Source organism: Xiphophorus couchianus, chromosome 5 (assembly GCF_001444195.1).
Source record: "Xiphophorus couchianus chromosome 5, X_couchianus-1.0, whole genome shotgun sequence".
NCBI classification, from domain to species: domain Eukaryota; kingdom Metazoa; phylum Chordata; class Actinopteri; order Cyprinodontiformes; family Poeciliidae; genus Xiphophorus; species Xiphophorus couchianus.
The window spans coordinates 30,301,497-30,315,953 of NC_040232.1; the positions used below are offsets into that span (position 1 = coordinate 30,301,497).

The 14,457-nt window shown below is 39.1% G+C and overlaps 1 protein-coding gene across 4 annotated transcripts; it reads left to right on the top strand.

Moving 5' to 3' along the window:
- Positions 1 to 1,463: 1,463 nt before the first annotated feature.
- zfyve27 (zinc finger, FYVE domain containing 27) lies at positions 1,464 to 14,239 on the top strand. Of its 4 annotated transcripts, none has more exons than XM_028017690.1 (14): positions 1,464 to 1,698; positions 5,181 to 5,400; positions 5,492 to 5,562; positions 5,647 to 5,833; positions 6,964 to 7,059; positions 7,697 to 7,809; positions 7,893 to 8,011; positions 8,432 to 8,503; positions 9,527 to 9,547; positions 9,689 to 9,709; positions 11,362 to 11,503; positions 11,624 to 11,670; positions 11,775 to 11,856; positions 12,758 to 14,239. In XM_028017690.1, exons 2-14 carry the CDS (start codon positions 5,183 to 5,185, stop codon positions 12,823 to 12,825), a joined length of 1,257 nt encoding a protein of 418 aa, XP_027873491.1. In that variant the 5' UTR covers positions 1,464 to 1,698; positions 5,181 to 5,182; the 3' UTR covers positions 12,826 to 14,239. The 4 variants fall into 4 exon arrangements, with proteins under 4 accessions (XP_027873491.1, XP_027873490.1, XP_027873492.1 ...); XM_028017689.1 differs by having other exon boundaries at positions 1,465 to 1,783; XM_028017691.1 differs by lacking the exon at positions 9,689 to 9,709 and having other exon boundaries at positions 1,465 to 1,783.
- Positions 14,240 to 14,457: the final 218 nt, after the last annotated feature.

Genomic DNA, 14,457 nt, shown 5'->3' on the forward strand with positions numbered 1-14,457 from the left:
GTCAGAAACTTCCTGCTTGTTGGCGTAACTGCTTGATAAGATGTTTGCTTTGAAGACAAAACCATAGTGTTGCTTCTTTTTGTTCTTTCTCTTTCTGTTTATTTGCATCAAATGTTCTTGTACTGATGAGCTTTAGAGAAAAAGCAGCTGTAACAAATGACAAAGTTCTCTACTCACTTCCCATCTTGGCTAATACTGAACTGATAAGAGCTCAAAAAAACACAACTTCCTTTTTCAACAACTATATACACTTCTTCTGTTTCTAAACATTGCACAACAAGAGTAGCATTCAGCACTCCTCCCTCTTCTTCACAGTGGCTTCTAATAACTTAGGCCAATGGTGCCCAAAGTCGGTCCTGGAGGGCCGGCATCTTGCATGTTTTAGTTCTCTCCCTGGTTTAATGCATCTGGATCGAATGATGGCTCGTTAGAAGGCCTAAGAAGAAAACTGACATGCTGAAAAGGTTGTTGGTACCACCAGGGAGAAAACCAAAACATGCAGGATGCCGGCCCTTGACTGACTTTGGGCACCCCTGACTTAGGGGGTGGGTGAAAATCATACAGGTTACATTATTCACACATGTGAATACAAAATGTTTAACATTCCATTAATGAACAAAAAGCTGACAGAAGTAATAAATAAAAAAAATTACCAAAAATTGACCAATGAAAATCAGATGTTTTGAATACAATAGAATTAAAAAAACAAAAAAGGTCTGAACTAAAATTATGGAAACTGTGCAACCTTTTGAGGCAATCATAGCAATCAGTTTCTGTAACTATCAATGAAACTTCTGCACTTGTCCATAGGTATTGTGGTTAACACCTAGTGGGCAAACTGCTCCGGTTCTCTCAGGTTTGAAGGGAACCTTCTCCAGATGGCATGTTTCAGCTCCTACCACAGATATGCAGTGGGATTCAAATCAGGACTTACAGATGGCCAGTTCATAACAGTCCAGTGTTTTGCTCTTATCCATCCCTGGGTCTTCGTCCTGTTGGATGGCCCATGAGATAAAAAATCTCTGACACTAGGCAGCATTTAAGCTTCTAGAATGACCTTGACCTTGAAAAGTAAGCTTAAATGCCATGTCCACACAAGAATGCCAGCCAGCACAAGTGAACTCTACCAATTTAGACAATAAAATGAGTATTAAGCTGGAAGTTTATCATGGTTTCTTGGCAACTTGCCACACATAATTTACCCAAATATTGAATTGTGAGGCTGTGTGTCTGTGTGTGTTGGTGGCGTCAATCTAGGTACAGCTAAGTTTCCTGGCAGATTTAGATGTAAGGATAATAATGTCTTAACTGTGTTTTCTATCTATCTATCTATCTATCTATCTATCTATCTATCTATCTATCTATCTATCTATCTATCTATCTATCTATCTATCTATCTATCTATCTGTTGAAATTGATCATTTTGCTCTGTGATCGACTCATCTGTACTGATCAGCCCGTTTTCTGTTATCGACTATTCATCCTGGATTAGAATGGGAAGCGAACGTTCTCTGAACAACACCGAGCTAACAAAGATAGCCGCTTCCATTAACTAACTAAAAACCGGCGGTTTTGTCGCCTTTCCCCCTCTGTGGCCGTTTTGATGAGCCAGACTGTTCGGACGGACTGTCTGCAGTCATGGTACCGGAGCTGGTCGAGTTTGGAGGCTCTTCCTCCCTCCCCGGTCTCATGATGTCGGTGGGTTTCGTTAGTTTCGCCTGAGCTCCTCTCTCTCTTCTCCTCCGCAGCTGCTGTTGCTGCTCCTGGACTTTCTCTGCTCACAGTGAGTTATTATCTACTCCTACCTCATATTTGAAGTTATGTGAAACATGAAATGCTCCCACATTCGTGTTATTGCGCAATGTTCCGTGCTCTCCATCCAGAGTTCACTTTCCTGTTTTGACCACATCTCTCTCGGGCCACAGCAGCTACTAGCACCAATTGTTTGAGCTGCCTGCTCATTCTGTTGTGACTCTCTGTTGGAAGCATTCGTGTTTTTAAAAACTGCTCAAGCAAGTTTTTAAAGGCTGAACTAGTTCTATCTCATCGGAAGCCACTTCCACCGTTTGTCATGTTCACTGCCTTTCAAAGTATTTGTATCCCTTCACCTTTCTACACCTTTCGTCACGCTTCTTGGTTGTGATCGACCAGAACTAGATAGTGAATATGTTAAAATTTAAGTCCTTTTTAAAAGTTTTTGACAAATAATAAGTCGGCAAAGTGTGACCTGCTTTTGTTTGTTCATCCACTAGAAAGTAATCCCTTTCTGCAAAATCGGCCGCAAGTTGTAGGTAGTTTTTTTTTTTATATCAGCTTTAAACATCTGACCTTTTGTTTTGGTCATTCTTTAAAATAATAACTCTAATCTTTTCACAGATTCTCACTTGGAAGTCTCACAGACTTTGACTAGGTCATTCTAACATATGCTTTGATCCTAGTTATTCCATTTTTACCTCTGGCTAAATGCTTACAGCCGTCATGCTGGCTGAAGCCAAGCCCCTGCCTCAGTCTGAAATTTTTTGTAGCAGTCTAAACTACATAAAACCTTTGACCTTATTCCCTATACCTGCAAATTACACAGCAGTTTGCAATCATCCATCCATCCATCCATTTTCTGGTCACCCTTGTCCCTAATGGGGTCGGGAGGGTTGCTGGTGCCCATCTCCAGCTACGTTCCGGGCGAGAGGCGGGGTACACCCTGGACAGGTCGCCAGTCTGTCGCAGGGCAACACAGAGACATACAGGACAAACAACCATGCACACACACACTCACACCTAGGGAGAATTTAGAGAAACCAATTGACCTGACAGTCATGTTTTTGGACTATGGGAGGAAGCCGGAGTACCCGGAGAGAACCCACGCATGCACAGGGAGAACATGCAAACTCCATGCAGAAAGACCCCGGCCGGGAATCGAACCCAGGACCTTCTTGCTGCAAGGCAACAGTGCTACCAACTGCGCCACTGTGCAGCCCGTAGTTTGCAATCAAAAAGTTTAATTCTGCTTTCATCTGACTAAAGCGTCACATTCTTCTCCTGTTTGCGGTGAGAAGAATGTCCCTGCACAAATGGGATTTTTAAAGAAAATAAAACTTTAAAGGTTTTCATTCAATTAATTCCATTTATTTATATAGCGCCAATTGACGACACAATGGCTTTCTTCTCACCAGTCTTCCATTAGGGTCAGATTTGTGGAGGACTCTACAAGTCTGTTCAACTGGTTCTTCTACCTGAGCTCTGGATTGCTGTAGCTACTCCAGTGTTACCACGGAGATCTTAGTTGGCTTGTCTGACAAATGGCTCTGTTGAACATCATGATGATTTATTTCATTTCTTGCTTTTAAAGGACATGGACTCAATTTTGTCTGGAAATGCAGACTGCTAGTGTCTTGAATCAGATCTGTAATTTTAAAAATCAGATTTTTGTTCAGTTTGACGGCCTTAATTCTCTCCTTGTCCAGTCTGTCAGTTTAGGTGGATGGACCTGATGAGCAGGGTGTCCAAACCTTTTGTCATGTGGGCCAAGCTCGTCAGGCCAAAACAAATATGATTTAAAAGAACTAAAAGCACCAAAATATTGTGATTTTTTTTTACTTACTCAATCATAAACTAAACATGAACAATTTAATTAAACAAAGTAATCAGATTACATTGCAGGAACGAGATCATTGATCCAGAACTTAACCAGATGTTAGTTCAAGTTACTTTGAGTCAGATGACTTATTGCTTTTCAGCTATGCACCACTCTCCAGCTTTAAACTAGAGCTGCACAATCAAATTGCAATTGTCGCATGCGCTGGAAAATTAGGACTTAAAATTTTACCACACAATTTTGTGGTATTTATCAAAAAACGATTTTAAAAAATTACGACTTCAGTCTTTTTTTAGGCAGTTGTGTGTGGCTATGATTGGATATAACTGCAGTCAAAGCCCCACAAACACCAACACTACTCTTAACTAACATCTATTTTGGAAAGGGCTACTTCAGTCTCATCCACTCCATGACGTGCTGCCCGGATACAGAAGCACCTTCAGCCAGAGACTCATTTTGCCAAAGTGTACCACAGAGCGCCACAGAAAGTCATTTCTGCCTGTTGCCGTCAGGCTTTACAATGCCCAAGTCTGTGCTAATTGATTCAAATTTTTGTCTGCGCTCATTTCTAGGTTATTTATTGATCAATATATTGCATGTGATTGCTTGTTATTTATTTGTTTATGTCTAGTCATTTTGAACTTTTCTCTCTTTATTATTCACTCTTGGGTATATATATATTTTACGAACTTTGTATTTATCACATAAGACGTAGTAGCTTTCAACAAATAAGCAATTTTCCCTTGGGGATCAATAAAGTATATTCTATTCAGGACACCACCATGTATTTTTTAATGAACTTTATTGATTATTTATTGATTTTTCTCTTGAAATCAGCAGTGAAAAAATAACATGGACAAAACCTTTGATGTTTTAATTGTTGGTTATGATAAATTGCCACTCTTATTATTTTTTTTTTTTAGATTTTTACAACAATCCACAATACGATAAATGCCCATCCCCATTAGTCATCAAGGTTTTACTGTCCAAGGTGCATTCTCAAACGACTCTTTAGATGCATAATTTAGGAGGCTATAATATTTCACTAACTGCTCGTTCGATGGACTCTGGGCAGTAGAAACCCACACAGGAACGATGCTTGCCAAAAATACATTTGGCCATTGGATAAACTTTCTCTGTTTTTTATGCTCATACCTAGTTTAGATCTTGGTAACACAGAGAAAGAGCTCAGGGAGAGCAGATAGGACATGATGTTAAAATGTGACTAAATCACAATCTAAATTGTTGCAATACTCAACAGCCAGAAATAACTGGAACATTGATCAACATATTTTATGTATATTTTCTTGATGATTTTGATGATGGTTTTTGACAAAATATTATGTTTACTCCTGTTTCGTATTTGGTTACTGTATTATGTTTTCAAGGTGTAAATCACTTTGACCTGCCTTGTTGTTTAAACATGTGCTATGCTAACGACGTTGCCTCGACCATATTGAACTTTTGAAATGCTTTCCTACTAAACTGCTCTAGGAAGAAACTTTTTATGACTGGGTGACTTTTGCACCATGTTTCATTGATTGCATCCGTCCTGATTGTCTTATTTTTTTTTCTACTCACTGCCCAGAGATGGCAATGCACAGCACTGGAGAGGGTTCAGGGGAACGGGGAGAGTTGGTGCACTCATTATCTAAAGAGACCCCAGGCTCTCCGGATGCCTCAGAGTTGGGGAGTCCTCGCTGCCCACCGAACTTTGACCTCCTAAACACGGTGGTGTCCTACAAGAGAATGGCTCTGTTTCTAGAACCGGTTGTGGACGCAGTGGAGCTCATTCGCTATCTGCTCGGGTATGTACGGGTGCTTTTGTCTTGAACGAGCATGTTTTTCCCAGAGATCTCTATTTATAGTTGTTGTTTTATTTGTTTTTTCATTGCTCAGATGGAAGATGCCGGTGTGCTCTCTTCTTGTGTGTGTATTCCTTAATGTCTTCTTTTGCACAATTACTGAAGGTATGATGACATAAATAGTAATAGTAAATAGTTGTGCATTTTAATAATTTATAAAGCAAGTTTTCTTTTCTCCTCTGGTGTCAGCTGGCTGGTTCACAGTGAGCGTGGTGGCAGTTTCGGTGCCTGCTGCCCTGGGTTACCTGCAGGACAGGTGCGGGAGCAGAGCGTCAGAAGCGGAGCTCCAGAAGAGGCGATATCACGCTGTGCATCGTAAAGACCTGCAGACAGTGAATCTCACCAAACAGGAGGCCATGCTGGAAATCAAAGACCTGTAAGATACAAAGTGCTGGTTTGTAGTTAATGACCGTGTAACCTTCAGCTTATTGATTTAATAAGTATTGGTCAGATCTGAGGCTCAGGATCTCCTAAGAAATTATTATTTTTTGGTTCCTGATATTTGTCTTTGTCACTTAAGGTCATTCATTTACCAAAAGCAAGTCCCAGTCCAATACAGGATCAAAGTTAACAAAACCAAAGCTGTGAATATGCTTAAAACCCCTCAAACGATTACATTTGATCTATATTAGATGACCTCATTAGTATTGTGATTTTTGTCCCACTGATCTCCCTCACCAGTAACGTTCTACAAAGTCGCTCTCTTCTGTTTTTCTCGACTGCAGCAGATATTTTGTCCCAGTTGGACTTTCTGCGTCAAAACCACTCCAGCAGTGGGTTAACTGGGTTGGGAAAACTACTCCAATGTTTCGAGAAGGCTGAAATGCTGAAAAGTTTTCATGTTGGGTAGTTTGCTAAATGGCTAAGCTAATACTAGCTTTTTGTCTCTGTATTTTGTATTGACTCATTGTTCAGTGGTACATTTCTCTGCAGGTTCTGTTAATCCTGTGGCAAAACTTACTGAAAACACTGGTTTCGTGTGGCATAAACTTATTGTTTCACTTTGGACATCATAATGTTTTAATGAGTACAGTTTCAGCTGCTTTATGTACAGATCTCCTCCACACGAAGGGATAGTGCACAGACACAAAGAGAGCTGCAGTAACCACTGCAGTCTCACCGGGGAGTTTTATTGTAAAAGGTGAAAATATTTTTTCATTGTTTGGGGAAAATCCCAGAGTCATTAAGTCAAGAAAGAGGTTGGTTGGATGTAGGGTTGTGATAGCTTAAGTAAATATTGGGGAGATTTAATGCTGTTGAAGTTTAGGCAAAATATGCACCTGCACATGTGTACACAGTAACATTCGTGCATCAAACAACTTTCATCATATTTTCTCAACTGAAGCCTGTCTGTTCTCCGAAGGTTCTTTGACTAACAACACTACTTCACACAATGACCTTGCATATTTTTGCCACAGCATTCATTTACATCTAATCTAGTTATAACTGCTTCTTTTAATAGCAGGTTACATTTTTATTCCTGTTTGTGTTTACTGTCCCCAACAGGCTAAAGCACCTGGATGAACTGTTGTCCTCTGCTTGTCAGTCAGCAGAAGCTATTTATAAGGTCTTATACTGGGATGATCATGCCACATCATCAAGGTGTGTGTGTGTGCACTAACAGCCACACACAAATACATGTACACTGCATGTGATTCAGCCGTTTTTCTTCAGCAGACTGAACCTTGGAACCGTCAATATTGAGATAGTACCGTAATTGTAATATACTACCCATCTTGCCCTTCATGGGAGATTTGTACCTGAGTTTGGAATTATTATTATTTTTATTTTTTTTTGGAAGAAAAAAAATGGCCATACTTTTTCTGTGTCCCATGGTCTAAGCCTTTCTTATATATGATCTTACTTATATACAAATTTACTTATGTATGAACTTAAATAATAAACATACTTACGTTCAAACGTATGACAAACTTATGTATGAACTTTCTTATGAATGAGCTTACTTGGCTTATGGCCTTACTTCTTTACAAACGTATTACTTCTAAATTAATTTTCTTACAAACTTACTTATGAACACACAAACTCACTTCTTTACAAACTTACTGACGAACTTACTTCTTTGCGAACTTATTTGCGAACATGCAAATTACTTCAAAACAAAATTTGTAGTATATTCAAATTAATAATTGTGTTTAAGCGTTAAAGTTAGGTCAAAATTGACTGAATACTGAGTCAGAGGCCAAAACTTGTCTGATTCTTCCATTGCTCCTCCTTCCAGGTTTTATGGTGCAGTGCTAATAGTGGTGTGTCTGCTGTATGTCGCTCCTTTGGGCTGGTTGCTTGCTGGACTCAACAGTATTGTCTTCCTGTGGAACAGAGACTTCTACAGGGGTTGGTTCATTCATACATATTTGACAATAACTCTTGGAATGGTTTTGATTTTTTTTTTATGTTTCATTGATGTGTGTTTTCAGTTTTATTAGACCTCAGGAACCTGTTTCACTTGGGTCAGACGCAGACCTTGGAGGGGTTGAGTGAGGAGCAGGAACCTGCCAATACGACGGACCAGACTCCAACCCCAACCAGCCTGGAGGTGAGATTACAGAAAAATGTGACAATTTCAGATGTTGTGATTTACGGTAAAACCAGCTGCAACTGTAAGCTTCTTATTCTGTCTACCACGTGTACTGAACCCATCGTATTTAATGTAGTGCAAATCCATAGATTGACATAGATGGTACTTTGTCATCCATGTTGATTTTTTATTTTTTTTCATATTAAACGAATGGACAGGGCCTCAGATTAGTCTAGAGACAATAAGGCACCAGACAACACAAAGCGTCACAGTTGATATTAATTTGTGTGCTTATTTTTTTATTTATCTATTGTGATCTCTGTTTAATCTCTACTGTCCAGGGGGCTGATTCTGGGGGCAACAAGGTTTTAGAAGATGTCTGCATAACAGTGGTCATGTTTGCTTGTGTGTGGGTGTGTGTGTGTGTGTTTTCAACAGGACCTCTCTCCTGGCAGCATAGAAGAAGCAGAGGAGGCTGAGCCAGATGACGAGTTTAAAGATGCAATCGAGGTAAAAACAAACCTCTCGCTGATATTTGAAGATCCAGTTCCCTCCCCTGCTGAGCCTGTAATCCCACAGTCTGTCATGACCGGAGGAAAGAATTTGCCTGGACAATCCCATTTTCAGATAATCCCCAGACACAGAACTGAACATTTCTGGCTGGAGTTAAAGAGACATCCAAGCACTTAGAGAAACATAATCAGTCAGGTAGTCGCACAGTTTACATGCTGCACAGTTAGGACATGTTATTTCTTTCTAGTATAATTTGAACCTTGCTTCATTAAAATGTTTTAAGCAAAAGATTAACAGTTGAACAAGAAGTTAATAAAGTTACAGTAAGGTTACATAAACGAATGAATGAGCCACGCTTAACACAGCTTCACCTCAATTTTTATGTTTTTAAATTTATATGCACACACACACACACACACACACACACATATATATATATATAAAAAATATATATATATATATATATATAGTCAAAGCAAAACTGCTGCTATTCTTGAATATCTCAGTAAAATAGGTTTGCACGGGCCAACCTTAGTCGCTGTTCCTGTGATTTCTGCACATGCATGACAAAAGGCATCACATTTTATGTTTGCACAAGCCCTAAATAGCCTTGTTGTCTTTACAGTCTTGTGACACAAATTCAACCCCTGCATCAGATGTTAAATATTAGGCTTTTAGGGGCTGATGGTATTTTTTTTTTTTTTTGCTTGCTTTGAAATTTGACCTGCTGAACAGGAAGGAGCATTGGTTTGCTATCAGTCACTGGCTTAATTGATTGGTGCATCAGTAATACATGTCTATGACTGATGTGACTCAGACAGATTTTAATGTAAGGATAACAGAAACTGTTCTGATAAAGCAAATGAAACAAGCCCGGTTTTATTACATTCAACATTCTGGAGTATTTTCTTCATTTTCCAACACACATTTTGAAAATAGTCTACATTTACCACTCGTTGTTTTGGAAATTAAAAGCTCTGATTCCCCCTGTTTTCCCCTCATGCTGTCCTTTTGACTCAGGAAAGTTCAGTTGCTCTGCAGGTGAGTTTTCCCCACTTTTGAAATTCCTCCAAAAGCAAAACTTCACGTGCCGTGTGTGACCTGGTGTGGTGGTTGATTCTGCCTTAAAAGCATGGCTGTTATCTCAAGTTGTTCTTATGTGTTGTTCTGTTTCCTAACAAGGAAACCCCTTTGCTCTTATTGGTAAGTGGATTCCATCCACCCATGAGGCACTTTAGTGAAATCAGCTTTTCTCCTCCATCCAATTTATTAAAACATCCTCATTAAGGATTGTCAGTGTCAGTATGCTTTTGTAACTGAAAGCATATTATGGGATGTTTTGCTCAGATGCCTGTCCCCTCTACATATTAACATGTATGCATGAGTCTATGCATAACAAAAAATTTTAGGGAAGCACTGATGTGTAAATTTAGGCCAAAATTAACATTGCTGTCATGGCCGATAACTGATATTGACCAATATTTTACATATTATTAAATATATTTTGCTACCCCTTTTGACACTATGAAAAACATTACTACTCTACTTCCCTTAAACACTCTCCAATCAATGTCGCACTCAAAAGCCACTAGAGAGCGGAGTCAGGCCGCAGCGTCACAGTCAGAGGAACAGTGAAATACGCGAGTCACAATTTGTTCTACTGTACTTCGTATTAATGATTACAATGATTATTTTACTGTAGTTATTTGTAAGAATGCTTTATATTTGTCAAAAAATGTTTGGGCCTGAAAACAGGCTTTGTTCTTTGGTTTCAATGTAGAGTATTTAATTATGCTGTATAATAATTGTAAAAAATAAAGGTAACTACTTCACAGATTTCGCCTATCACGGGTTCACTGTATTTTATAAATTGACTAACAACGGCCAATAGCAATGTAAATGCCGATTGTGCATCCCTAATATGGTTATATTTATTTTTGAGAACCTGACATGGCTTCCTGCTCTGTTTCAGTGAACTATGCTGACCCGCTGATGACCAACGATTTATTATTATTTTTTTTTTTTACAGTTGTGTCAAAAGAATAGCAGTCTGTCATCACTTTAATCAAAATAAACATTTTTGTAGATATTACATTTCTACATGAGAAATGATCCACTATTAGGTGTAGTAGAGTAAACCTCAAAGGATCCAGCAGTCATTACATTGCCAGCTGCATTACATGAACACTTACCTTAGAGTGCTGCAGAGTGAAGAAGAAGCTAATGTAATGTCAGGCAATTGGCAAGAAGTTTTGTTGTTGCACAGCCTAAGAACCAATCTATTGGTCTGGGAGAAAAAGTTTATGAACTGGTGAAAGCCTGGTTGTTTATTGGATATTGGGTTGTAGATAGTTGATCAGATGACCTTCTAACACTGATTTCAAGCCTCAGTGCAGGTGGAACATCCTATATAAACTAATGTTGACCAGTGTCAGAGTAAATTTCCTTCAATTGTGTGTTTCAACAAGATAACAAGTCCAAACACGGCAGTAAAGAGAGCAGCATCCTGGTTCCAGAACAACGTTATCATTATTGCGGGATCAGACTAATCCCAAAACCTTAATCCAATCTAAAATTTATAGGCCCAAAATATTGATTCCCTTCATGACTTTGAGCTCATTATAAGACGGATGCATGTGCTGTGTGTATTTGCACTGTAAATGCATGGATTCTTAGGTTTAATTATTACATTTGTGGTCTTACTAGCTATACTGAAGCTGCTCTATTTTTCATTCAAACATTAGTTATTGTTGAAGCATGGCTGAATTTTGGCTGAATTTAATCTGGAAGGAGAACGTAAAAACTCAGGTTTTATAAATTATGTGTTTTTTGTTTCTTTTTTCCATCTTCCGAAGGAGGATGACGACGGACCTCTTGGCGCTCCTGAATATGACACAGTTTCTGAGAACGGCTTCTTGAGTCGAAATGAACCGATCCGCAGCAAGGTGTCCAAACTGACGGAGAGACTCCGGAAACGCTACCCTGCCACCAGCATGGGTCAGTTTGCTCTGACTCCTCTTCTGGGTCTTTTTTTTTGCCCTCTTCTAGACCTCATTGATAGGGAAGAAAAACCTTAAAGTGCATCAACCTTTCATTTTTCTCTCTTTATCTCCAAAGGCAACTGTTCCAGCTGCAATGCCGTCTTCTCAGTATTGAAGAAGAGGGTGAGACCGAAATTTTCCTTTTAAATGTTTTAGCTTTTACATCATCTATTCTAGCTGAATCATTTCCCTGGCTCTAAATTTAACTACGTGTCTTTATGTTGTAGAGAAACTGCAGCAACTGTGGCAACAGCTTCTGCTCCCGATGCTGTTCCTACAAGGTGCCGAGGTCCTTCATGGGGGCAACAGGTGAGAATACATAATAATAACAATACATACAATCATGTTTGCATTAATTATGATTACATTTTTTAAGGAGTAAAATGTTCTTAACGTGGTGGTTTAAAAAACAGGTTTGCCAGTTTGTACACAAGTTGGTTTAAGTTGTCACAGGTTTAAAGAACCTGTGACAACTTAAAAAAAAAAACGTAAAATTGAGGACAGGTCTTAAATTTTGTCCTGGCAGGATTTTTTAATTTTGTATTTCTTTTTGGGGACTTTTCTGTTAGGAAAAATTTGAGTCACACATAAAACATCTTCATTGCATTCTGTAACTAGAGACCGTTGAGGCTAACGCTAACTAGCTGCTAACATACATATCCGTTCTAACTTGCTAGCTATCATTTTTGCATCACCAGTTGGTAATTTAGCACCAATTAACTGGATGGCATGCGTTTGGTTCCGGTTGGCTCCTGCTGCCAACCTATATGATGCTAGGTGCAGAAAAATGTTTAAGCTAGGCACTAGTGGGGTTAAAGCTGTTGAGAGTGAGTAAGCTAAAGGCGGGTTCACTGTTTTTGCTGCGCTTGATTGTAATGCAGCCAGTTCTCCCAACCATGCCTCATATTTGTAGTTTTTTCTGTGTTAAAAATGTCTTTAAAAGTCTTGCCTGCAGATGCCCTGATTTAAGCTGTTGTCTCTGATTTAAGTCCTCTGGAGCTACTGCGACTTTTAGGTGCATTTCTGTACCAAACAACCTGAATCAAATGGCAGACTTCAGAAGTCTGTTAATGAGTCATGTATGCATGTAAAAGTTGCAGGACAAAAGGTTTGGAGGACCACAGTCAGAGACCCCTTCATGCGAGTTGATTCCAGTTGCTGTTTATTTTTCCTGCTGCGTCTCATCTTCTGCTTCCTGTTTCTGTTTCAGCTCCAGAGGCGCAGAGAGAGACCGTGTTTGTGTGTGCTGCCTGTTTTTCCATTCTCAAGTTACAATGAGACGGCAAACTGATTTTTGTCTCCAGAGTCCTTCGCCGAAACCCAAACCTACATGCTTCGGTTGTGTAGTAAAGGCTCGTACACGCTGTCCAGATAATTTCCCACGTGGAACTCCAGGACCCTCCTGCGTTTACCAGCTGCCATCCCTCTGTAAACCTCTCATGTGGCTTGTGGGATTACTCCTGTAGTGTGTTTTTAGATGTTTCCTGCTAAATCTGTCAGTAATTGCAGTTGGACTTCATGAGTCTTTAAGGGTTGACACAGATCATTATGGGTTCTCAATCAAAGGAACCTACATTTATTCTTCTCTCTAAGCTGAGAGAAGTATAAATACCAAAACTGAATAGGATGGATACCTTGGTTTAGGTTTTTAATCTGCTTTACGTTTCCTGTCCTGTGGGGCAGATGAGTCATACTGAGAGGAATTCTCTATAGGAACAAAGTGAAGGGTGTTCTGTAAATGTGAGATGCTGTTGAATTAATTTCCAAAGTGGACAAAACTGGAGTCGGTGCGTTCAAATTAATGATGGATTAAAGTTCCGCGTCTAGCTTTGGCCAGCTAATGTGGAGATTGCATAGTGTTGCTCAGTTATCGTATTTTGTTGGCTAACCTGAACTCGCAGGGATAATTTATTCCTAAACATTTAGAAGAAACGCCCAGTTGTGTTTCAGACGTGGTCCTGCTGCTGGAGTACTGCCTGTGACCTGAGGAAAAACATGTGGAAAAAGCACAACGTTAAGCAGAACAAAGACTTTTACAAAATAACTATCGACTTGTTGCCTCCTTCTGGTTTTATTGCTTCCGTGTGGGTAGATGCGCTTGTCGACGTGCCGCAGCAGCATAGCAATCTCCAGACTTCTGAAGCTTCTCTTCGAACTGAATGGACTCTGGTCTAACTGGATGAAAGTCCCAGAATCCACCTGAAACATTTACCACAGCCTCACTCTCTCTTGCAAGCAGGACTTGACTTGAAGAACTGACGTTGTGTCGCGGTGAAAAGTCGATTTTTAATCAGACACAGATGATTGTAACTGTTTGCTTTGCTTTTATGGTAATTATATACATACACCATTATTGTAATATGTTCTGTTTGTTCTATATCTAATATATTTAACTTAAAACTCCAGAAAGTGCAGATTTTTTTTTGAACAACTTGACTATTTGTGTTTTTATATATAAATTTGGGGTCATGTTTTAAAGGTTCGTTTATGATATTATTGTAATAAACTCAGAAAATTTAAATGATCAACTCTGAATAGAGAAGGTTAGGGTTGGTTTTTTTTCTTCCTCATTAAAACGGTATTAACATTAATTGAAAAACGGTTGTAACCGCAGCTTAATACTGGATGTAGAATTTCTTATAACATTCCTCCCAGTTTTTAGCACAAAAATTAAACGTTATTTTGAATTTTATTACTCAGAGTTCTTTTCTTTCCTTAAAAGCAGTATCCACATATAATCACTTTCTCTCTTTAATGCTATATGGCCTAATTTTGGCAGGTTGTATTTTTACGTAACTGTGAAAAGTTTGGGTTCAATCTTTCAAGGCAATTCGTCTTTTAACTGAGCTATAATGTCAGTACTAAGCAGTGGTGTAAATGCTTATGGTTCCCATAAATGTTCCTACTACT